The sequence below is a fragment of the Podarcis pityusensis genome, assembly GCF_964106645.2.
Source record: "Podarcis pityusensis genome assembly, chromosome: 3".
NCBI classification, from domain to species: Eukaryota; Metazoa; Chordata; class Lepidosauria; order Squamata; family Lacertidae; genus Podarcis; species Podarcis pityusensis.
In genome coordinates this window covers 56,089,348-56,107,971 of record NC_138026.1, presented here as the reverse complement: position 1 = coordinate 56,107,971, position 18,624 = coordinate 56,089,348, and the positions used below count along the sequence as shown (strand labels likewise).

The window sequence follows — 18,624 nt, the reverse complement described above, 5'->3', positions numbered from 1 at the left end:
TTCATGGCCTTTTGACTCTACTGTTGAATTCTTTTTTCCCTCCGTACTCATGTGTGTATATATATCTGCCAAGAGAAGACAACACTTGGTGCATCTGACAGTGTGCTGTGGACCGTGAAAACTTATGACACAATAAATCTATTAGTCTTTAAGGTGCCACAAGATTATTTGCTGTTTTGACTTCTGAAATATGTTCTATGTGCATCCATCTGATGTCATTTCAAGTAGCCACTATCTGTTCTAGTGCAAGAAATCACATTTTCATGCTTATCAACAGTATTGTTGAAAATGTGAAATATGAAAAAATGCTTAATTCCTAAAGGGAGGGCAATTATTCTATATTTACCACACACACACACACACACACACACACACACACACACACACATGTTTGTATGTCACTTTTCATTTTGAAAAATGATCACAAAGCAGTTTCTAGAAAAAGAACAAACTATAGAGTTCACTCAGTAGGTCAGAGAGCTGATTTAAAACTGCCTTGCCACATGACATTCACATTCACCGAGAGCAAGTTATTGCAGCTGCAGATCTAAAGGGCATCTAGCACATTGGCGTTGATATCAAACTAAGTCATAGGCAATGTATGTCCATTGATTCCAATAGGGCTGTTTTGAGTATGACTAACTTTTGATACCATCCCATAATTTCCCTTCAATAATATCATCAAAGCTTGAAGTTAGCTTCCTGGCCTTCTCATTATTGTTAATAACATTGCAGATGTTATTAACAAAACGTAACCCTAGTTTGACACAACACTTGTGTTTCACCTCTTTATGCCTGGGTCTGGTTGCAAAAGCTGTTGTAGCACTCAGACCAGCACTTTATTTGATACGACTTCTTGTAGGTAACGGGTTACTTCATCAGATGCATAAAGAACACCAAGAATGCATTAAGAATAAATGTTATGAAGAATGTTGACATTTACCAATATATTTTTTAGCAAAATAGAAAACCGGTGCTACATTCTGATTACCAGTAAATTTCAGTGTCAGCCAAGTGCCTTTGGCTAATAACCAAATTTCATTCTCATTTCCCTCATTTAGCAGTGAAGGATGACATATACAATGGCTGATTGGTAAGTGTTCAAAATAGACCTGACATTTGTCTTCAACAAGTGATCCAATTTCCTCCTGATTTCCATCATGCCGCAGTAAATTTACCAGGATATGCTGAGAAATGTCCAGAATTATGAAAATAACATATGATTTTTGTTCAAAATTTTCTTGCACCTAAGTAAGTTTCTCAAATTTACTTTTATATAATAATTAAAATATACATTCCAGCAAACTGATACAAATAAACAATTACTGGGAAAGAAAATATGTTATTTCCATATGCAAACTTTGGCCAGAATGAACTGACTAAATCTAAATATACCCTCTCCTTTGACTAATGTTAAGATTATACCCAAAGTAATCTCTGTTGTAAACTCATCACACTGATGAGCTATGCAACTCATGTCATGCACTGAACCTGACAGATAAACAAATGGTGCTCTAATTTGGTTACAGAGCAGATATTAATTTCTTAAATAATATATGAAGAGGATTTTCAAGCTTGAAATTGTTTAGCTCTGTGTTCAAACAAAGAAACAGTGAATACTGCAATGGATGCAAAATGCTATAAAGAGTTTTGAGATACATAATTGGCTGACTTTTCACTGGATTTGAACAAGGGAGTGACAAGAACCTATTTTAGTAGTAGCTCCTCTTTATCTCTTCACAATGTTTTTCTTTTTAACGAATCATGGAACTCGCAAAGATAAAAACGAGGCTACAGTAGAAATGTTTAGGGGTGGAATTATTTCTGTGTCAAAGACTATATAAAATGCCTCCTTGGTCGGCATTTATAATGCACACAGTATCTGCTGAACTCACATAACATGAGATGCATCTTCACTGAGATCCTTATTACTTTAAGTTTCAAATTTATTATCTGCAGTTGAGCTTATCTGACAAGAATATGTGTAGCCTTATCATTTGGGCCTGTGCATAGACAATAAAGCAAATCTCAAAATAAACAGCACAATTGACAGGCAAACTATGGAAATGGTGAGGAATTGAAGTTTTGAAACCTCTTTACTGCTGCATTTTACAACCATGCATGTTGTTTATCTTGCTTTTCAGTGTCAGCTGTAAAATGTTTCTTTCTTGGTAATAGCACTCATGACAACAGGGATGGTTTGAAAAAGTAATTTGCTATTTTCCTGCAGACCACCAAGAAAGTGAAGAACATGTTGAAACAATAAGCACTTAAAGTGATCATAACAACAAGATTTACAGGGGGCTCATTGCATAAGTTCATGGAAGAAAGGCAAACAGCATGAAACAGCTTTTAAAACAAAGCTAAAGCCAGCCAGTGTGTTACTACACAAAGCATTGTGGCTAAAAAGTGAAAGGTACAGTGAGTGTCTCACAGTATGACTCCAGGGCAACAATGGAACATCCCCTTCCCCACCTGCCTTGGCCACCCAGCAGATACAGTCACATTGTGAAGAAAATGTCTGCTCAAACAAAAAATATCAGGGAAGGATTGTAATGGATATACTAGGGATAGATGGGCAATTTTATTTTGGATTCATGTGACATTCACATGTACTGCCACAGTTTTGCTCAAAAATTATATGTTCCTCTAGAAACACACATTCCTAAATGTATTTGATCTCAAACTATGCACTGAATGCTGCATAGGCCCTAGAAGTATGGAGCATAAATATTTACAAAAAATAATTGTTGGCTCGCCACTATCTCCATGGGGGACTTCCTTTGTGCTGCCTCTGCAGCCAGCAGGGAAGCACTCAAGCAGGAACAGCACCATGGTGCTGGAGCCCAGGACAAACCCTGACACACAGAGAGTGCCAATCAGAGGATTCAATGGAATGAATTTTGGCCCACTCCTAGGTTATAAATTGATGCCATGGGTGCCAGGATTCCCTGCTCCCAACTTAACCACCCTTCCTAAAAAGTAGAGAATGCTTGTGGACTGTGGCCAGTCACACTGGTTGATGAGGCTTCCCCCTCCACACCAAGGAACAAGGAGCGAGGGAAGATCTACATCATGAACAAGTGGGGAAGAAATATCAACACTGGGATCTGCTGCCCTGGTGGATCCTGCCACCTGAGGCAGTCACCTCACCTTGCCTCAATAAAGCAATAAAGAGTTCACCACTCCCATAGGAATAAAGAATTTCTTGTTCTTATGCTATTTTTTAATCACAAATTGATATGGCAGGAGAGATTGGGCAGGATCAACAGCCTACTAAAAGGAGCTTCATGAAAAGTTTTAACTGGAGCCACCTGACAGTCTCAGCTCCAATTTACAGCGTTAGGGCTGGCTGCCAAACAAGCAGGTTGTGGGCAGGATCACCAGAAATCTACACACCATGGTAGACTTAAGAGCATGGCAGATCCCTCCTGTTCTCCCCAGTGAGAAGACAAGAGAAGGAAAAGCTGGGCAGCAGGTGGGCTGCCTGATGGTAGGCTCCTTGCCCTGTGCCACACCAAGCTCTGACACGCTGGAAGTATTACAGTGGTGGGCATATTTAACCCACTACTGGATTGGTGTGTTCAATGCTATCCCACCCCCCATGCTGCTCATTCTCCTGCAAGTGGAGCACAGATAATAATGTTGAGTTGTGAACCCTGTTGCAACCTTGAGAGAAGTGCAAAATCCAATGAATACATTACATTTCAGTCCACATATTAGGCTGGGAAGTGCAGATCAGGTCAGTCCCTATCATAATTGACAAGGACTGCATTTCTCAAACATACAGTTATTCAGTCTCTCCCTGCTGCACACACATCTTTGAATGAACTGCAACATGGGGAACTATGGGGAAACTGTTTTCTGGGATGGTTTTGCTGATGAGAACCTATAAAAAATGTAAACTCTAGGCCACTCTCTATGCTGCAAGGCAGAAATCCTATCACTGATTAAAGGATCCTTGGGGTGAGGAATGAAAGGCAAAGGCAGCAAGAAATTCATTAAAATTTTGGCTTATAATTGAGAGAGCTATGCTGTATGAGTGGTACATAAAGATAGATGATAGATAGATAGATAGATGATAGATAGATAGATGATAGACAGACAGATAATCCTTTAACATTCTCTCCCTCTGCCGACTCCCACTACCTTGCCTGTCCCCGTCCATCATTTTCATCTCATATTCTCATTCACAACCCCCCTGCCTCTTCTCTTTACCTCTTCTATGTTTGATGTCTTGTGAGATCTAGGAAAATAAGGTGATGCCTTGTGTCATTTAGCTCAGTGTTGTCTGCATAGATTGGCAATGGCTGTCTGAACTTTGAGGTAGGGGTCTTTTTCAGCACTACCAGGAGATGCCAGGGGTTGAGCCTGGGACCATTTTCATGCAAATTGTGTGCTCTCTCACTAAGTTATATCCCTTTGATAATAGCTCTGCACTTGCATAACAGCTCTATGGAACTGGCCAAAACAGTGGTCCAAAGAGCCATGCTCTTGGAGCTCAAGCATAGCTCCCACCCCATACAATCCCATCTTTCTTAACAGCTCTGCTAAGTTGGTATACAAGTGAAACCATGTGGTAGTGATGCCCTGCAGAGGCATCACTACCACATCTTGGTTGCAGCAGTCACCTTAGTGCCATGGCTCTAAATCCAGAGTCCTCAGACCCTGAGTCCTAGAGAAGTAATAGCTCCAGGGAAGAAATGGATCCACTCCCCAGCTCATTCTGAGTAGACCCACCAGCATCAGATTCCACACCTAGCCACCCAAACACCAAAGATGTATCTTTGCCTCGGGACTCTGAAGAATCAACAAATGATTCCTTTAAGGATCATGGAAGTGCTGCAGAGAATACACGAACTAAGGCCCCACATCCCAAAGCATTACCACCTAGAGGGGGCTGCATTAATGGTCACAGGCCCTTTAACTAGCAGGCTGAAGCAAACTGGGAGTAGAGTTTTAGTCTATATCCTCGAGATATGGCTATAAAGCTTGGATAGTTGTAACAAGGAAATTTGTTCCCTCCTGCTCTCAGTTACAGGACTGCTAACCATGGTCCTGAAACTATTGTTATTGCACTGTGGTCTAGCATTCAGGTCCAGGGTCCTGTCCAAGGTCCTGACCTTCCTCTAGCACAAGGATGGCTTGGGCAGCTCAGAGAACGCTTCTGCCATCTCTTTCACACTGTTGCCTCCTCATAGTGACAGGACATTATAATAATTTACCTAGAAAAAACTACAAAGCTAGGAAGCAAGAAGAGTTTGAGATACAGCTGTTAGCTGCCTGGTAAATCTGTGAATCCAGTGGGAAACAAGTCCCAGCAAAACAACTCCTACCCCACACCCTACACCCCATCTTTAAATGATCAGGTGGCAGTCCTCCTCACAGCTTAAAGGATTCTGGCAGAGGGGAATGTGCACCCAATGGTAAGCATCCTCCCAACCATTTCCCCACCATCACTTATCCTCTCATCAACACACCTAATCCATAAAACTGACAGATGAAACAAACAAAAAAATCCCAATTTACTTGGAAGAAAATCTCACTGATCTCACCAAAATTAATTCCAAATATCTGTGTTTAGGATTGCAGCTTAAGGCTAATAAATGACAGTTTGCAACCTTATCCTATAAATCCATATTAGCTCTTGAAACTCAAGCAGAGGATTACATAGAAGTAGTTAAAGCACCATCTTGCGCTGTAAAAATAGAAAGGTGGACTAGTTTTAACTGCTAATCTCCAGTTTAAGACTGAGGATTTGTTTACTTACTTTTCCCATCCGAGAGGCTTGAAAGGTCCATTACTAAATGGTACCTGCTGTAATAATGCTCTTTGAGTCTTTATTAATATTAACAAGAAACTATGATTTTACATAATGGAACGTATTGCTATTTTAAAAGGGGAGGGAAGTTTCCTCAGTAAAGGAAGTCTGGAACCTTAAATGGCACTACAGGTGCTCCAGAAGTGCCATTCAAGTGCTATTCCAAATGAAGGATCCATCCTTATACCAAGGATAGGAGTCAATGAGATAGATAAACTGCTGTTCTTAAGAGTACCATGACTTGTAGAACCAGACTGCAAATAAACTGAAGTTCTGTTCTCATAGGTGAGTTCCATAACCCCTAATATCCATCAAATAGTTTGAGATTGTGTTTTACCCACTTCAAACTGGTGATAGTAAACTGTTTTACAAGGTAAAAGACTTTGAATTGATTTTTTTAAAAAAAACTTTTTTATCATATTATCAATGCATAGTATGTTGCAGTCAAACACATGATAGTAAGAAGAGGGGAATATAACATAAGTACAAGACATATATCTGTACATAATAATAGTAACATAGCTTATTCCTCCAATTTAATTGACGCCTATGAGCCTTAATTTTAACTCCCTTCTGTTCTTTCTCTGGTATCCTATCTGTTGTCTTTTTGACTGCATTTTCTTATTCTACTAAATTATTTTCATTACCTTACACTGTCCCACTTTGTCACATCTACTGCTGAGTATTTTTTTCAGTCTGTTACACTTCATTTCTTGTTATACTATTTTTTTCTATATATTCTCTATATATGATGTCCAGTCCTCTTTTAAATTAGTATCATCTTTATTTCTTAATCTGTTTGTCATGCTGGCAAGTTCTATATTCTAATATTTTAAGGTGCCAATCTTCTCTTGATGGTACTGCATCTGTTCTCCACTTTTGTACTACTTTGAGTGGAATTTGTGCCATTGACAGGAAAAGCTTCTGGCAGAAAACGTGAACTGCCAATTTGTCCTACTAAGTGTGGCCCTGCATACACCAACACAACAGTGTTCATATCCATTGTGGGCTCTCTACAGATGCATTCTAATGAATGTATGTAGGTCAGGTATGGAACCTACTTACACAGTGCCACTTCCCTGGCATGTATTCATTTGATTTCACATGAAAATATGAAATAGGTTGCTGTATGAAACACTGGGGTGAAAGCAACCTGAAGATGCAAACAGAGACTCCACATTTTCAAAGTTCGTTACCAAAAATTAAGGGGACTTGACTTGCTGTGCAAAAAATAGGAACTTCCTTTTCATTATATTGGTTACAGGAAGACCACCAAAGTGAGCCATTCCAAGCCAGAAGAAAGATTTCTTTATCCTTGAGTGACAATGCTTGTAATCTGTGAAGCACCCACATAGTTCATTGATCTGTGCTTTATCCAGTACAAAGTGCTATATATTTAGTACAGAAGGAGATTGCTTGTAAAAATGTCAAGAACCCACAAGTCACTCTGATGTTATTTCACAGGACTTATTCTAAAGAAAGAAGGATCTTCATAAAGGTTAGGAGGTAGGGGCATCATGAATAGTGTGCCTTATTAATGTCTTTGAGCAATAAAAGTTCTAAGATCATAAAGAAAGGAATAAGAGGTGGGGGTTTTTACAGGAATGGGGTTTTATTATGCTTTTAAAGATTGCCAGATTTTAATCTGCACTAAGTAAGCTAGTTTGGACAAACATACCAGCCATATGCAACAGGGGCAATGGGATGATACTGTTCTGCCTTGACCTTGGGCAGCATCCATGCCTATGGGCCCAAAGGACATCTACCAATGGCATAATATTTGAATACAGCTGATGCACCAAGGTCTGAATCATTTAGCCAATTTCCAAAATGTATGTGGGTTGTAGATTATATCAATTGAGCCTACACTTGTTGGATTTTTCACATCTAGCCTCTGTGCTAACAAGGATACCTACAAGGAGAAGCCTGGTAGAAGACCAGGCACCCCAGTTGAAGACAGGCACCCCCAGACTAGTGGGCAGGGTACCACATCCCCTTTATCTGTAGCTGGTAAATACATGCAAACCAAGCCTAAGGATAGTCCTTGACTCGAGGGCTTGCAAATTGATATTAAAAAGGCATGTCATAAATTGGGGAAATGGTCAGAGATGGATAATAAGTTTGCAATGTAGGAAAGTGGGAATGAGTTTGCTGCAGGGGAATCTCAGGTTCACTTTTATTTTGCTCATTCAGTATCATTTGCCAAATTCAGAAATCTGTGGTATATCTAGAAGTTCCCTCTTATGAGGATTATATCCATGTTATCTCTAGCCACTGGTTTAGTTCATGGCTTGCCAATGTGGCAACTGCAGGCACACATATGCCCAGAGAGGCCTTTCCAGGGCCCACAGTCTTCCCTCTCACGCTGAAATTAGCCTTGAAAGAAGCCTTCTTTGGTCATCAGAAAGCTTTTTCTTCAAGCCTAGTTGTGGTATGGGGTATTTTGTGAAGTTGCAGCCAGAGTGTGTGTGGTGTTCATAACAGTTGTTGTAGTTTGCAGACAAGTCCATAGGACCAGAAAGGTTGGAGACCATTGATCCAAGCTCTAACTGTATTGCATTGCATCCCCTTTTAATAGCCTAATTGCGATGTAGTATTTTTGTAGGGTTGTTAACAGATTTCATTTTATCATGCTTCACTACAGCTCATCAGTTTTGTCTTCTTTGGATCACCCTTCAACTTTAACTCCGACCTGACTTTCAACACACACTTAGATTTGTTACTAGCCTACTGTTCTACGGCTGTGATCTAATTTGAAACCCATCAAACATGTGCAATATCAGGCTGCAAATCTTCTTTTCTCTCCATCTATTCCTTGGCTTTCAGTATTTACTATGGCCATTTTCTGCAGGATTCCTCTGCTGTTTGGTGGTTTTCAAGTTTAAACCATTTTGGAAGCAAAGAGAAGAGAGCCAGATTGTATTCCTGCTTTCTCTATAGAAACAATAGCAGAAATAATTTAAGTTTTCATATGTATAGCAATAATGTAGTAATAAATAATGTAGCAATATATTTCTGTAGGATTTTTTAAAAATATACTCCCACCCCCTTTAAAAAAAAACACACTGTACATTTAAATGTGTTGAAAACAATTACCTAGATATACTGGGCATATTACTTCAAATCTCCAAATAAAATTTCTTCCCAACTCCAAGTTTGTTTGTTTTGTACCATACATGGCAAATACAGAGTTAAGGATACAAGGTGAATGGTACTTACTCCTGTTATGTAGCGAGGTCTATACTGGATGGTTCCAAATAAGCCAAGTATGACTATAATAATGTGTACAAAATTTGCCAGGATTGGTGCCCACTGATAACCAAGGAAATCAAATATCTGTCTCTCCAGCACACATACCTAGGATTAAACAGCAACAATGATTTGATTAGAATAGCTCATGAGAAAAAATAGTCAGAGGCTTTGGAAAGCATTTTCCCTCTTCACTTACCACCACTAGAAACATTGCCTCACTAGATATATGGTTCAGGAAGCAGGGGGGAAAGTTGGGATGACTTTGCAACAATTCACTCCTTTTGTTTTACTGAAAACAGCATTTCTGTGACAGTCCATTGAGTTATAATCCGATAGCAAAAATATTCACAAGGACAATTTTGCCAAGATATTATTCCCATTCAAGGAGATGCTTTAGTTGAAGCAGGTACAACATGACTACATCTGTCATTTATTACTGTTATTACTGACAGGCTCTCTATCACCAGCTGGTTTGGAAGTCCAAGCCAAGTTAAAGACACAGCTACCCCATCGTTCCCCTCTATTTGCACCAACTCATCCTTTCTCTTAGCCTTTGCTTCAGATACATTTCTTATAAATTTCTTATAACCAAGAGATATGTGTGTATTGTTTAAACATGTGTGTGTATCTATATCTATATCTATATCTATATCTATATCTATATCTATATCTATATCTATATCTATATCTATATCTATATCTATATCTATATCTATATCTATATCTATATCTATATCTATCTATCTATATCTCTATATATCTCTCTATATATCTATATATATCACATCACATACAAATCTACCCTTTTGGAGCTACTTTCCATCACACTTTTCACCTACTTGGGTTATTAAAAACTAGGGATAGAACCAGGGAATAAATCAATGTCATCATGGGACAGGACAAAATTCCATTCCATCCTGTTTCCATGTGGGTTGTTCAGGACAGGTTTCCGAAGTATATATCCTTTAAAATCTGCACAGAAGTTGTTTAAATGAAAAAAACAAAGGGGGAAAAACGTTTGTTTTATAAAATTTATATACTGCTTGGTTGTAAAACAATAACAACTCTCACACCAATTACGAGGTGGTCTAAGTTGTGAGCTCTCACAAGGTGATCTGGGGGCTGTCTGCCTAATCATGTTGTTTTTAAAAAGCGATTTCATCCAGCTGTGTACAGCTAGCCTAAAAAGTGGTTTGTTGCCATGCAGATTGAAATCACCGTAGTAAGGCCTGCTGGAAGTTACAGAATTTGATCACCTGCCATCGCTCTCAGGGGGAATCGTAAAATGCTTAAAATGTGTGTAAAGTACATACATCTTTTTACATACATTTTACTATTTTACATTGAATTCTCCCCTTGAGTCTTGGGGGGGGGGCATTAAATAAAAAAGTAAAAAAGTAAAATATGTCCAGTTCCCCTTAAGAGCAATGGTGCATCAATAAGACAAAAATAAATGCTCTTTTTAAAATATGCTGCCAGATTTAACACTTTTCTTGTGCAGATCAAATCACAGCTGATGTTAACTGCTGCATGATAGAAAAGGTGATTGGGGAGAAATTCCTTTCAGTTCATATTTAAAGGCGAACCTCCTTCATCTGCACTTTTCGGAAACAACAGGCAAACAATAGACAGCCATCCCTTGAAAAATCACACTTTTCTGAATTTTGCAATGGATTTCGCCAACCAACCAGTGTATACAAAAATGTATCTATTAAGGCAGGGGTGCACAATCTGTGGCCCTCCAGATGTTTCTGGACTACAACTCCCAGCCAGCATAGCCAGTGATCATGGATGATGGGAGTTGTAGTCCAACAACCATCTGGCGGTTCGCAGGTTGTGCCCCCCTGTACTAAGGTAAAAGTATGCTTATGATAGTGAAAATAATGTTTTAGGGAATATTGCTTTGCAATACTGCATATTAGACAAAAGTGAATAAAAACATGTGCTTATTAGGAGAAATTTGCACTAAAATGCACAGAGACTCTTTTTAAAAATAAATTAATTGCAGACTGATGGAAATGTGGAGAACTCAAGGTTGGGGGGAAATGAGAACCTGAGAAAACCAAAACTGACAAATTTGCCCATTTCTAAGTTCAAAATGTGTGCTTAATACTTTCATCCTTGAAACGGCACCAAACTCTGGAAGAATCCAGAAACTGCTTTTCTGCAAAATGTCAAGCAATGCTCAATGCACTGATTTTGACCAATCAAAGACTGTTTGTCATACATCTGGATGGAGAAATCAAGTTCCAACTCCATAACAGACAGCATCAGTCCATCAGTGGGAGCTACAGTTCAGCTATGAATGGACATCACAATGGACTAAATTCACCAACATTCTACCTTCTATCTTATTTTCAGCTGCTCTGTATGGAAGGAACCTCTTGTCCATACTGAGTAGGAGGGTGCTTGAAATGAAATTTATTCCAGGTCCAACACATATTGGAACAAATCATTCACTGAGACCCTGTTTTTAGCAGCAATTATCACCAAATACATGGGGCACTGTAGTGGATCCCGTGGATTCTCTGAACTGATAAGATAGAGAGAGGTGATGATTTCCTAATAATCTTTAGAAAACGCAGTGGTGGAGTTCTCCTAAAGAGGGGCTCTTGCTTCAGACTGTATAAAAACATCTTCATGTGGTACTTTTGGACCCAACTGCAGTGCAGAATAAACACAAACATCACCATTTCTGAATGGATTACATGAGAATCAATTTTGGCTTTTGAGGGCAAATATTCAGCAGCAGACTGATAAGAATTAGTTCCCTCCGGAGAGTTTGATTGGTTATGTTCTTGAATGCCTTTCTAAATTAAAATAAAATCAGTAAACAAAATTAATTATTCTGGTGATACTTAATCTTAGGCCCCAATATTAACTTTTAAATTAACTAAGGTACCCGCATGACATAAATGCCTAATTCAATTGATCCATTGTCCCTTATGAGCAAGGTAGATATATTCACAGTGTATTTCTGGGCTTTTTTTTCCTTTTTGCTCCCCCTCCCCTTACTTTTTAGAAGGAAGATTTTCCCCATCTTCTTTGTTTGAAGTTTTTGTGCTCTGAATTTATAGTCAAACGACATGATCAGCAATTCCACTTGATGTCTGTTGCTTGACTATGACTACATTCCTATACATGGTTACCTGAACTATATTCCATTGAACTCAATAGGGCTTACTTCTGAGTAGACATGAATAGATCTGCACTGTATATAACTTCAGAGGTCTGAGAGCAAACTTACAGCATATACAAAAATCCAGTATAGCAATGAGAAGAGCTTTAGCCTAGTCTTCTCCAAAACACAGTAGTTATGTGAAAGGATGTTTATTATTACTATTTTGAATCAGGGAGCAACCAAGTCTTCAGTTCTCCAACTATAGTCTGATGTGGTGTCGTATAACAGCTGATCATCATGTGAACTTGCTGATCATGTGTTTCACTTCTTAAACACAATGCAGAAAAAAATTACATTGACCATTGATCAAAATGTTTACATTTGTGGTTCACATTCCCATCCCAGAGATGTACTTTACTGAAGACATTTATTACAAGATTTATAATAATCAACTTAGAAATAACTGCTTATTTCAACAGTGTGTTATGACAGGCTGGAGAGATAAGCTTGTCACAACTGGTGTGGAGAAAGAGAGCAGGTAATAGTACCTTAGTCACTTTTCCCACACTACTTATGACACATCTATTTTTCCACCCTCCTGCTCTCCAAGATGCCTTTTCTTCTAAGCTGAAAAGCCCTGAACATGCTAGAATTTCCTTCCAAATATTTTTTTTCATGCTTCCAATTATTTTGATGGCCCTTCTTCTATGTATCTTTTATGGTTCAGTCATATCTTTCTATAGTAGGTATACAGCTTTCTTGGCATTCTTGAATGAGACCACATTTCCTCCCTCCCTTTCACAGTAAAGTAGAAAATTGTTGGGTGGGATTGATGGGGGTTAAGCCCTGCACCATACAGATAACTGGGCCTTTTTGTGATGACTTTTAAACACATCTCCCCAGAACAACATATTGTTCAAATCTCTGTGTTTCATTCTGGTTGCTCAGTTTGCTCTCCTAATTTTCTGCATTCCCCACCCCCACATAGTATTTTATAGACCAGTAATGTGCATATTGTATCTATTTTATTACCAAGGTTGTGAGGTAGAAACCTAATAGGAAAACAATATGGGTAAGTAAATAATGCATTGAGTTAGTAAATTAAAAATGTATCCACTGACTTAAGTTTTCAAGATGACAATTCCATAAGATTAAACTGGCTAGATGGTATGTGTGCTGAGAGGAAAGTGGTGTCCCTAGTGGCTGCCAATTACTGCCCAAAATACACTTTCCTTTTTAAAATATACTACAATAAATGTGGGTACTAAGGACTTCTGAAGTAAGGTTTATCTGGTCATCAATGTGCAGTGTTGTCATTGACGGAAACTTCACATGCTGAACTTTTCTGTAACTTGCATCAGTTGTTGATCTCTCTTTGGACTATTCTGTTTGGACTATCATATACCATTGGATTTGTTCTTAAGATGCTATTTGTATTTATCCCATCTTTCTGGTGAACCTAGCAGAGTATGATTAGCCATGATTGTGGCAATGGGTTGTATGTTTAGGTATAAGACAATGTTTTTAAAAGTACTCTTCCAAGGATGTCTAATCTCTGTAATCACATGACCCTTAAAGGCAAAACAACAGTTTTCACTTCAGAAATGGAGAGTACTAAAATAGTCCTCAACAGACAATTATAGCTGCAATCCTATACCTTTCTACCTGGCAATAAATCCCATTCAACTCAACGGGACTTATTTCTAAGGAGACATGCACAGAATCACACTTATTCTTTTTCAGTTGCACTGTTGGAGGAATATAAAAGAACTTTGCCAAAGGAAAGGAATCATGGGACATCTGTATAATGCATGGGTTATGACAACTTACTGAGAGTTATAAGTCTAGGGCAGAAAGTTAAGAAGCAGGTAACAATGGGCTGTGTTCAACTAAATAATTGTGGAAGCAGAATGACTTCCTCTTGTGCAACAGGATTTCCCACCTCTGCAACTTCCGGGGTGGCGCCATCGGTAATGGCGGACTCCCTCTGATCCGGAGGGACCAGCTCTGCGGGAATTGGGTCTGTTCCGCTGCGGCGAAGCGGGGACCCTTGAAAAAATCACAGGTGGGTGAAGCCTGTGACCGTGGGACTCGGCGGGCACCTTTTGCGCCCCCCCAACTTGCAAAGGAGCCCGATTACGGGTTCCGGAGCGGAGAGGGGAAGCGGCGCGGTGCTGTGAGTCAACTGCTTCTTCCGTGGAGCGAAGCTGCACAGCCGTTACCGGAGAGTGCTGCCTTTTTCCTGGGACAATTTGGCTACAAAACAACTATCCGTGAGTAGGCTAATTTGGGAAACAAAGGAACAAAGAAGCAATTTGACACCGAAGCAGAGAGGCATAAACAGGAAGTCTGCCTTCCATTCTTTGTAAATAGAGCAAAGCAATGAACTTGTAAGCGAAAACCTTGAAAGACGTTTGAAAAGGACTATAATTCTAACATCAAACAAGCAATTTCCCCCCTTGATTGCAGGAGTGGAGGGGGGAAAGGGTTTGAGCTGTATTTCCGTGCAAAAAGAGAGAAAAGGAAGCTAAAATCCACCGCTTAAAACCTGGGAATGGGTTGCCAGTGAACTGTAAGAATGCCGTACTGTGAATGCGCTGTTGGTGAAAGTACTCTTTGACAGCTAAATCTGCAAGTGAGATACAAGTGAGATACAATATTTCTGGCTGGCTTCTCCTGGTTTTAAAGTAACTGGAAAATAACTGAAATTGAAACTGTCGTCTTTTTTGTGAATTGGGGGATTAAAAGAAAAATGTTAATTATTTTAAGGCAACAATCTTTGACTGTTACTGTGTCCCCCTAGAGGAAGTTTGAAATTGTTACAACAACAGCTGGGCCAGGGGAATTTTCCACTTCAAAACAAGTTCTGATCGTGGGATTGACCTTGGCCTTATCTAGAGTGTTATGGCAGATGGAAAGAAGAAAATAGATTTGCTTCAGGAAAAAACGACGAGGTCTGGTAGATCATTTCGTCCCGACGTTGGACTGCAGCAAAGAGCATCAACATCTGGCCCTTCTGGATTACCAATAGGAGCTGCATTGGCACAATCTAAACCCAAAGGAATGGCATCTGAAGATGTTTTGGCTCACGCATTAGGTAAAATTAATGAATCTTTGGAAAGAATAAGTAAACAAGTAGCTGAAGCATCAGTTAAAATCGATCAAAATACTACAAGTATTAATAATTTGGGACAGAAGGTAAATACTAACACAGAAACTATTGAGAAATTACTACAGGAATCTACCTCGACCTGAAAGACAGCTGAAGAAGCAAAGGAAATAGCAACTGCTGTAGAAGAGAAGATACCACCGATTCACAAACAACTTGAAGACCACAGGTCAATATTGTCTATGATTGAATTGAAAGAGAAGCAAACGAATTTGAGGATCAGGGCCGTACCTGAACTTGAGAAAGACAATCTGACTGACTTTCTTACGCAGGAATTTGCAGACTTTTGGAACCCAGATTTGGAGAAGAAAAACTTTAAGATAGCGAGTGCTTTTAGGCTTGGAAGAGGAGGGAAGAAGAACAGGGTGAGAGACTGTTTGATCACCCTCCGAACAAAAGAGGAGAGAGATAAAATCTTGAGTCTGCACTTCCAGAAGACTTTGGAAATACATCAGTCAAAAGTGGAGATATTTAAGGACATTCCGAAATATCTTTTGGACCTTAGGTCCAATTATAGAGATTTGGTCGCCCTGCTGAGAAGCAACGGAATTATCTTTGGGTGGGAATTCCCCCAAGGCCTATCCTTCAGCTACAAAGGGAGAAAGATAAAAATAAGATCAGAGGACGACAAAGACAGATTTTTAAGAGACCACGGAGAAGACCTGCAGAAAGAAGCTGGAGAAGAGTTAAGAGCACTAGAAAGAGGAATTTTAGACATACCAAGACTACCTCCTGAATTAAAAGACCGCCTGGAGAAGGTGATACCACCGACAGAAGAGGAACAGGCACTTGGTGCAGTTGGAGGAGAAGCAAAGTAACTACATCATGGCTCTGCAACTTTTAACATGGAATTGTAATGGTCTCAACTCCCCCCAGAAAAGGAAAGCTGTGTTTCATTTACTAAAAAAGGAACAATTGGACTTGATTTGTCTACAGGAAACACACGTAACAAGGCTACACAGGAAAGTATTGATCAACAAAAGATTGGGCCAGGAGTTTATTTCTTCGGACAAGGTTAAAAAAAGAGGGGTAGTGATTTATGCAAAGGAGAGACTATTACCGAAATTTATCTTCAAAGATGACCAAGGAAGATTTGTGGCAATTGAAATTCAAACACAAGGAGAGAAATTTTTGATAGTAGGAGTTTATGCACCAAATGAGGGGAAATCTGAATTCTTTAAAAAGTTGCATGAGACCTTGATGGACTATTTGGATTATAATGTGATTTTGATGGGAGACATGAACGGAGTGGTATCTACACATATGGACAAGGCACAAAGACAGGTAGTCACTAAGGATGGCAGACTACCGAAAACATTTTTTGAGATGACAGACAACTTCGACCTAGTTGATATCTGGAGAACAAAGAATCCCCTGGCTAGAGAGGGAACCTTCTTCTCTGAAGCCAAACTGACATGGACAAGAATTGACCAAATATGGGTAACTAGAGGAATGGCACCAAAGACAAGAAAAGTGGAAATCTGCCCCAAAACTTGCTCCGACCATAATCCTGTGAAGATGGAGATGAAACTAACACCAACTGGTTCCTTCAGATGGAGGATGAATGACACCTTATTCAGAGATGAAGAAGTGCTTAAGAAGGCCCAAAAAACCTTGAGAGATTATTTTGAGATAAATATGAACACCAATGTGGAAAAAAGAGTAATCTGGGACGCAAGCAAAGCTGTTATGAGAGGGTTCTTGATACAACAGAACGCATTAAAGAAGAGAATCCAAAATGAGAAGAAGGATAAAATACTGGAGAAAATAAAAGAAAGTGAAAAGAAATTGAGAGCAAAACCAAAGTCGCAAGAGATTTTGAGAGAAATAAAGTTACATCAAGTACAATACATGAAAATGATGAACCAGGAGATAGAATGGAAAATTAAACAAATGAGACAAAAGACATTTGAGTCGGCTAATAAATGTGGGAAATTGTTGGCTTGGCAAATGAAAAAAAGACAAAAATTAAATACGGTTACAAATTTAGAAGTGGAAGGAAGGAACATACAGAACCCAGCTGAGATTAGAAACTGTTTCCAGAGGTACTTTAAACAATTATATACACAAGGACCACAGAAAGAAATTGATTTAGATTGATTTTTGAAAACAAATGGATTACAAAAAATCTCTCAGGAAAATAAATTAATGCTGAACTATAAAATAACTGAACAGGAGATAGAAGGTGCCATTCAGAATATGCAACTAGGCAAATCTCCAGGACCGGATGGACTGACCTCTAAATATTACAGATCCTTAAAAGAATGGTTAGTACAACCTTTGAAGGAAGTCTGTAACGAAATAATGGGTGGGAAAAGGGCACCAGAGTCGTGGAAAGAAGCGTATATTACACTTGTACCAAAAACAGAGACTGAAAAGACGCAGCTCAAGAACTACCGCCCCATATCATTGCTCAATGTGGATTATAAAATCTTTGCAGACATTTTGGCTAAAAGACTTAAAAAAGTTTTAATGGAAGAGATTCATAAAGACCAAGCAGGCTTTCTCCTGGGTAGACATTTGTCTGATAATGTGAGAAATATAATCAACATTTTAGAAAAATTACAAGTGAACATAAATACTAAGGCAGTTTTGATATTTGTGGACGCGGAGAAAGCTTTTGACAACATTTCTTGGAGTTTTATGAAGAAGAACCTACAGGGGATGGGGGTAGGCCAAGGCTTTGAAAATGGTATAAGTGCAATTTATTCAGAACAAAAGGCTAAATTAATTGTAAATAACGTGGTGACGGAAGAATTTAAGATAGAAAAAGGGACACGACAAGGTTGCCCAATCTCCCCATTGCTTTTTATATCGGTCCTGGAGGTCCTGTTGAATATGATTAGAAGGGACCAGTTGGTTAAAGGTATACAAGTCAGAGCTAAACAGTACAAGTTGAGAGCATTTGCAGATGACTTAGTATTGACGTTACAGGAGCCAGAATCTAGTACTAAAAGGGTTTTGGAACTGATTCAAGAATTTGGTCAGGTTGCAGGATTTAAACTGAATAAGTTAAAAACTAAGGTCTTAGAGAAAAATTTAACACCGATTGAGAGAGAGAGGTTTCAGAATGAGACAGGTTTAACAGTGGTTAAGAAAGTGAAATACCTGGGGATTAACATGACAGCAAAAAATGGGAATTTATTTAAAGATAGTTACGAAAAATGCTGGGCTGAAGTGAAAAAAGATTTAGAAATTTGGTCAAATTTGAAGCTTTCACTGCTAGGCCGTATTGCTGCGATAAAAATGAATGTATTGCCT

General features: G+C 39.0%; 1 protein-coding gene across 5 annotated transcripts in view; it reads right to left on the bottom strand.

The window, feature by feature from the left end:
- The window catches only part of NKAIN2 (sodium/potassium transporting ATPase interacting 2), a gene marked incomplete at its 3' end in the record, with an annotated part of 443,436 nt that overhangs the window by 222,810 nt on the left and 202,002 nt on the right, over positions 1-18,624 (bottom strand). For 4 of the 5 annotated variants that reach the window (XM_080999762.1, XM_080999761.1, XM_080999764.1 and 1 more), the window contains exon 2: positions 9,041-9,178. The exons of the other annotated variant lie outside the window; for it this stretch is intronic. In XM_080999762.1, the coding sequence (XP_080855888.1) occupies positions 9,041-9,178 (138 nt within the window). The remainder of the gene's footprint in view (positions 1-9,040; positions 9,179-18,624) is intronic. 5 annotated transcript variants of the gene reach the window in all.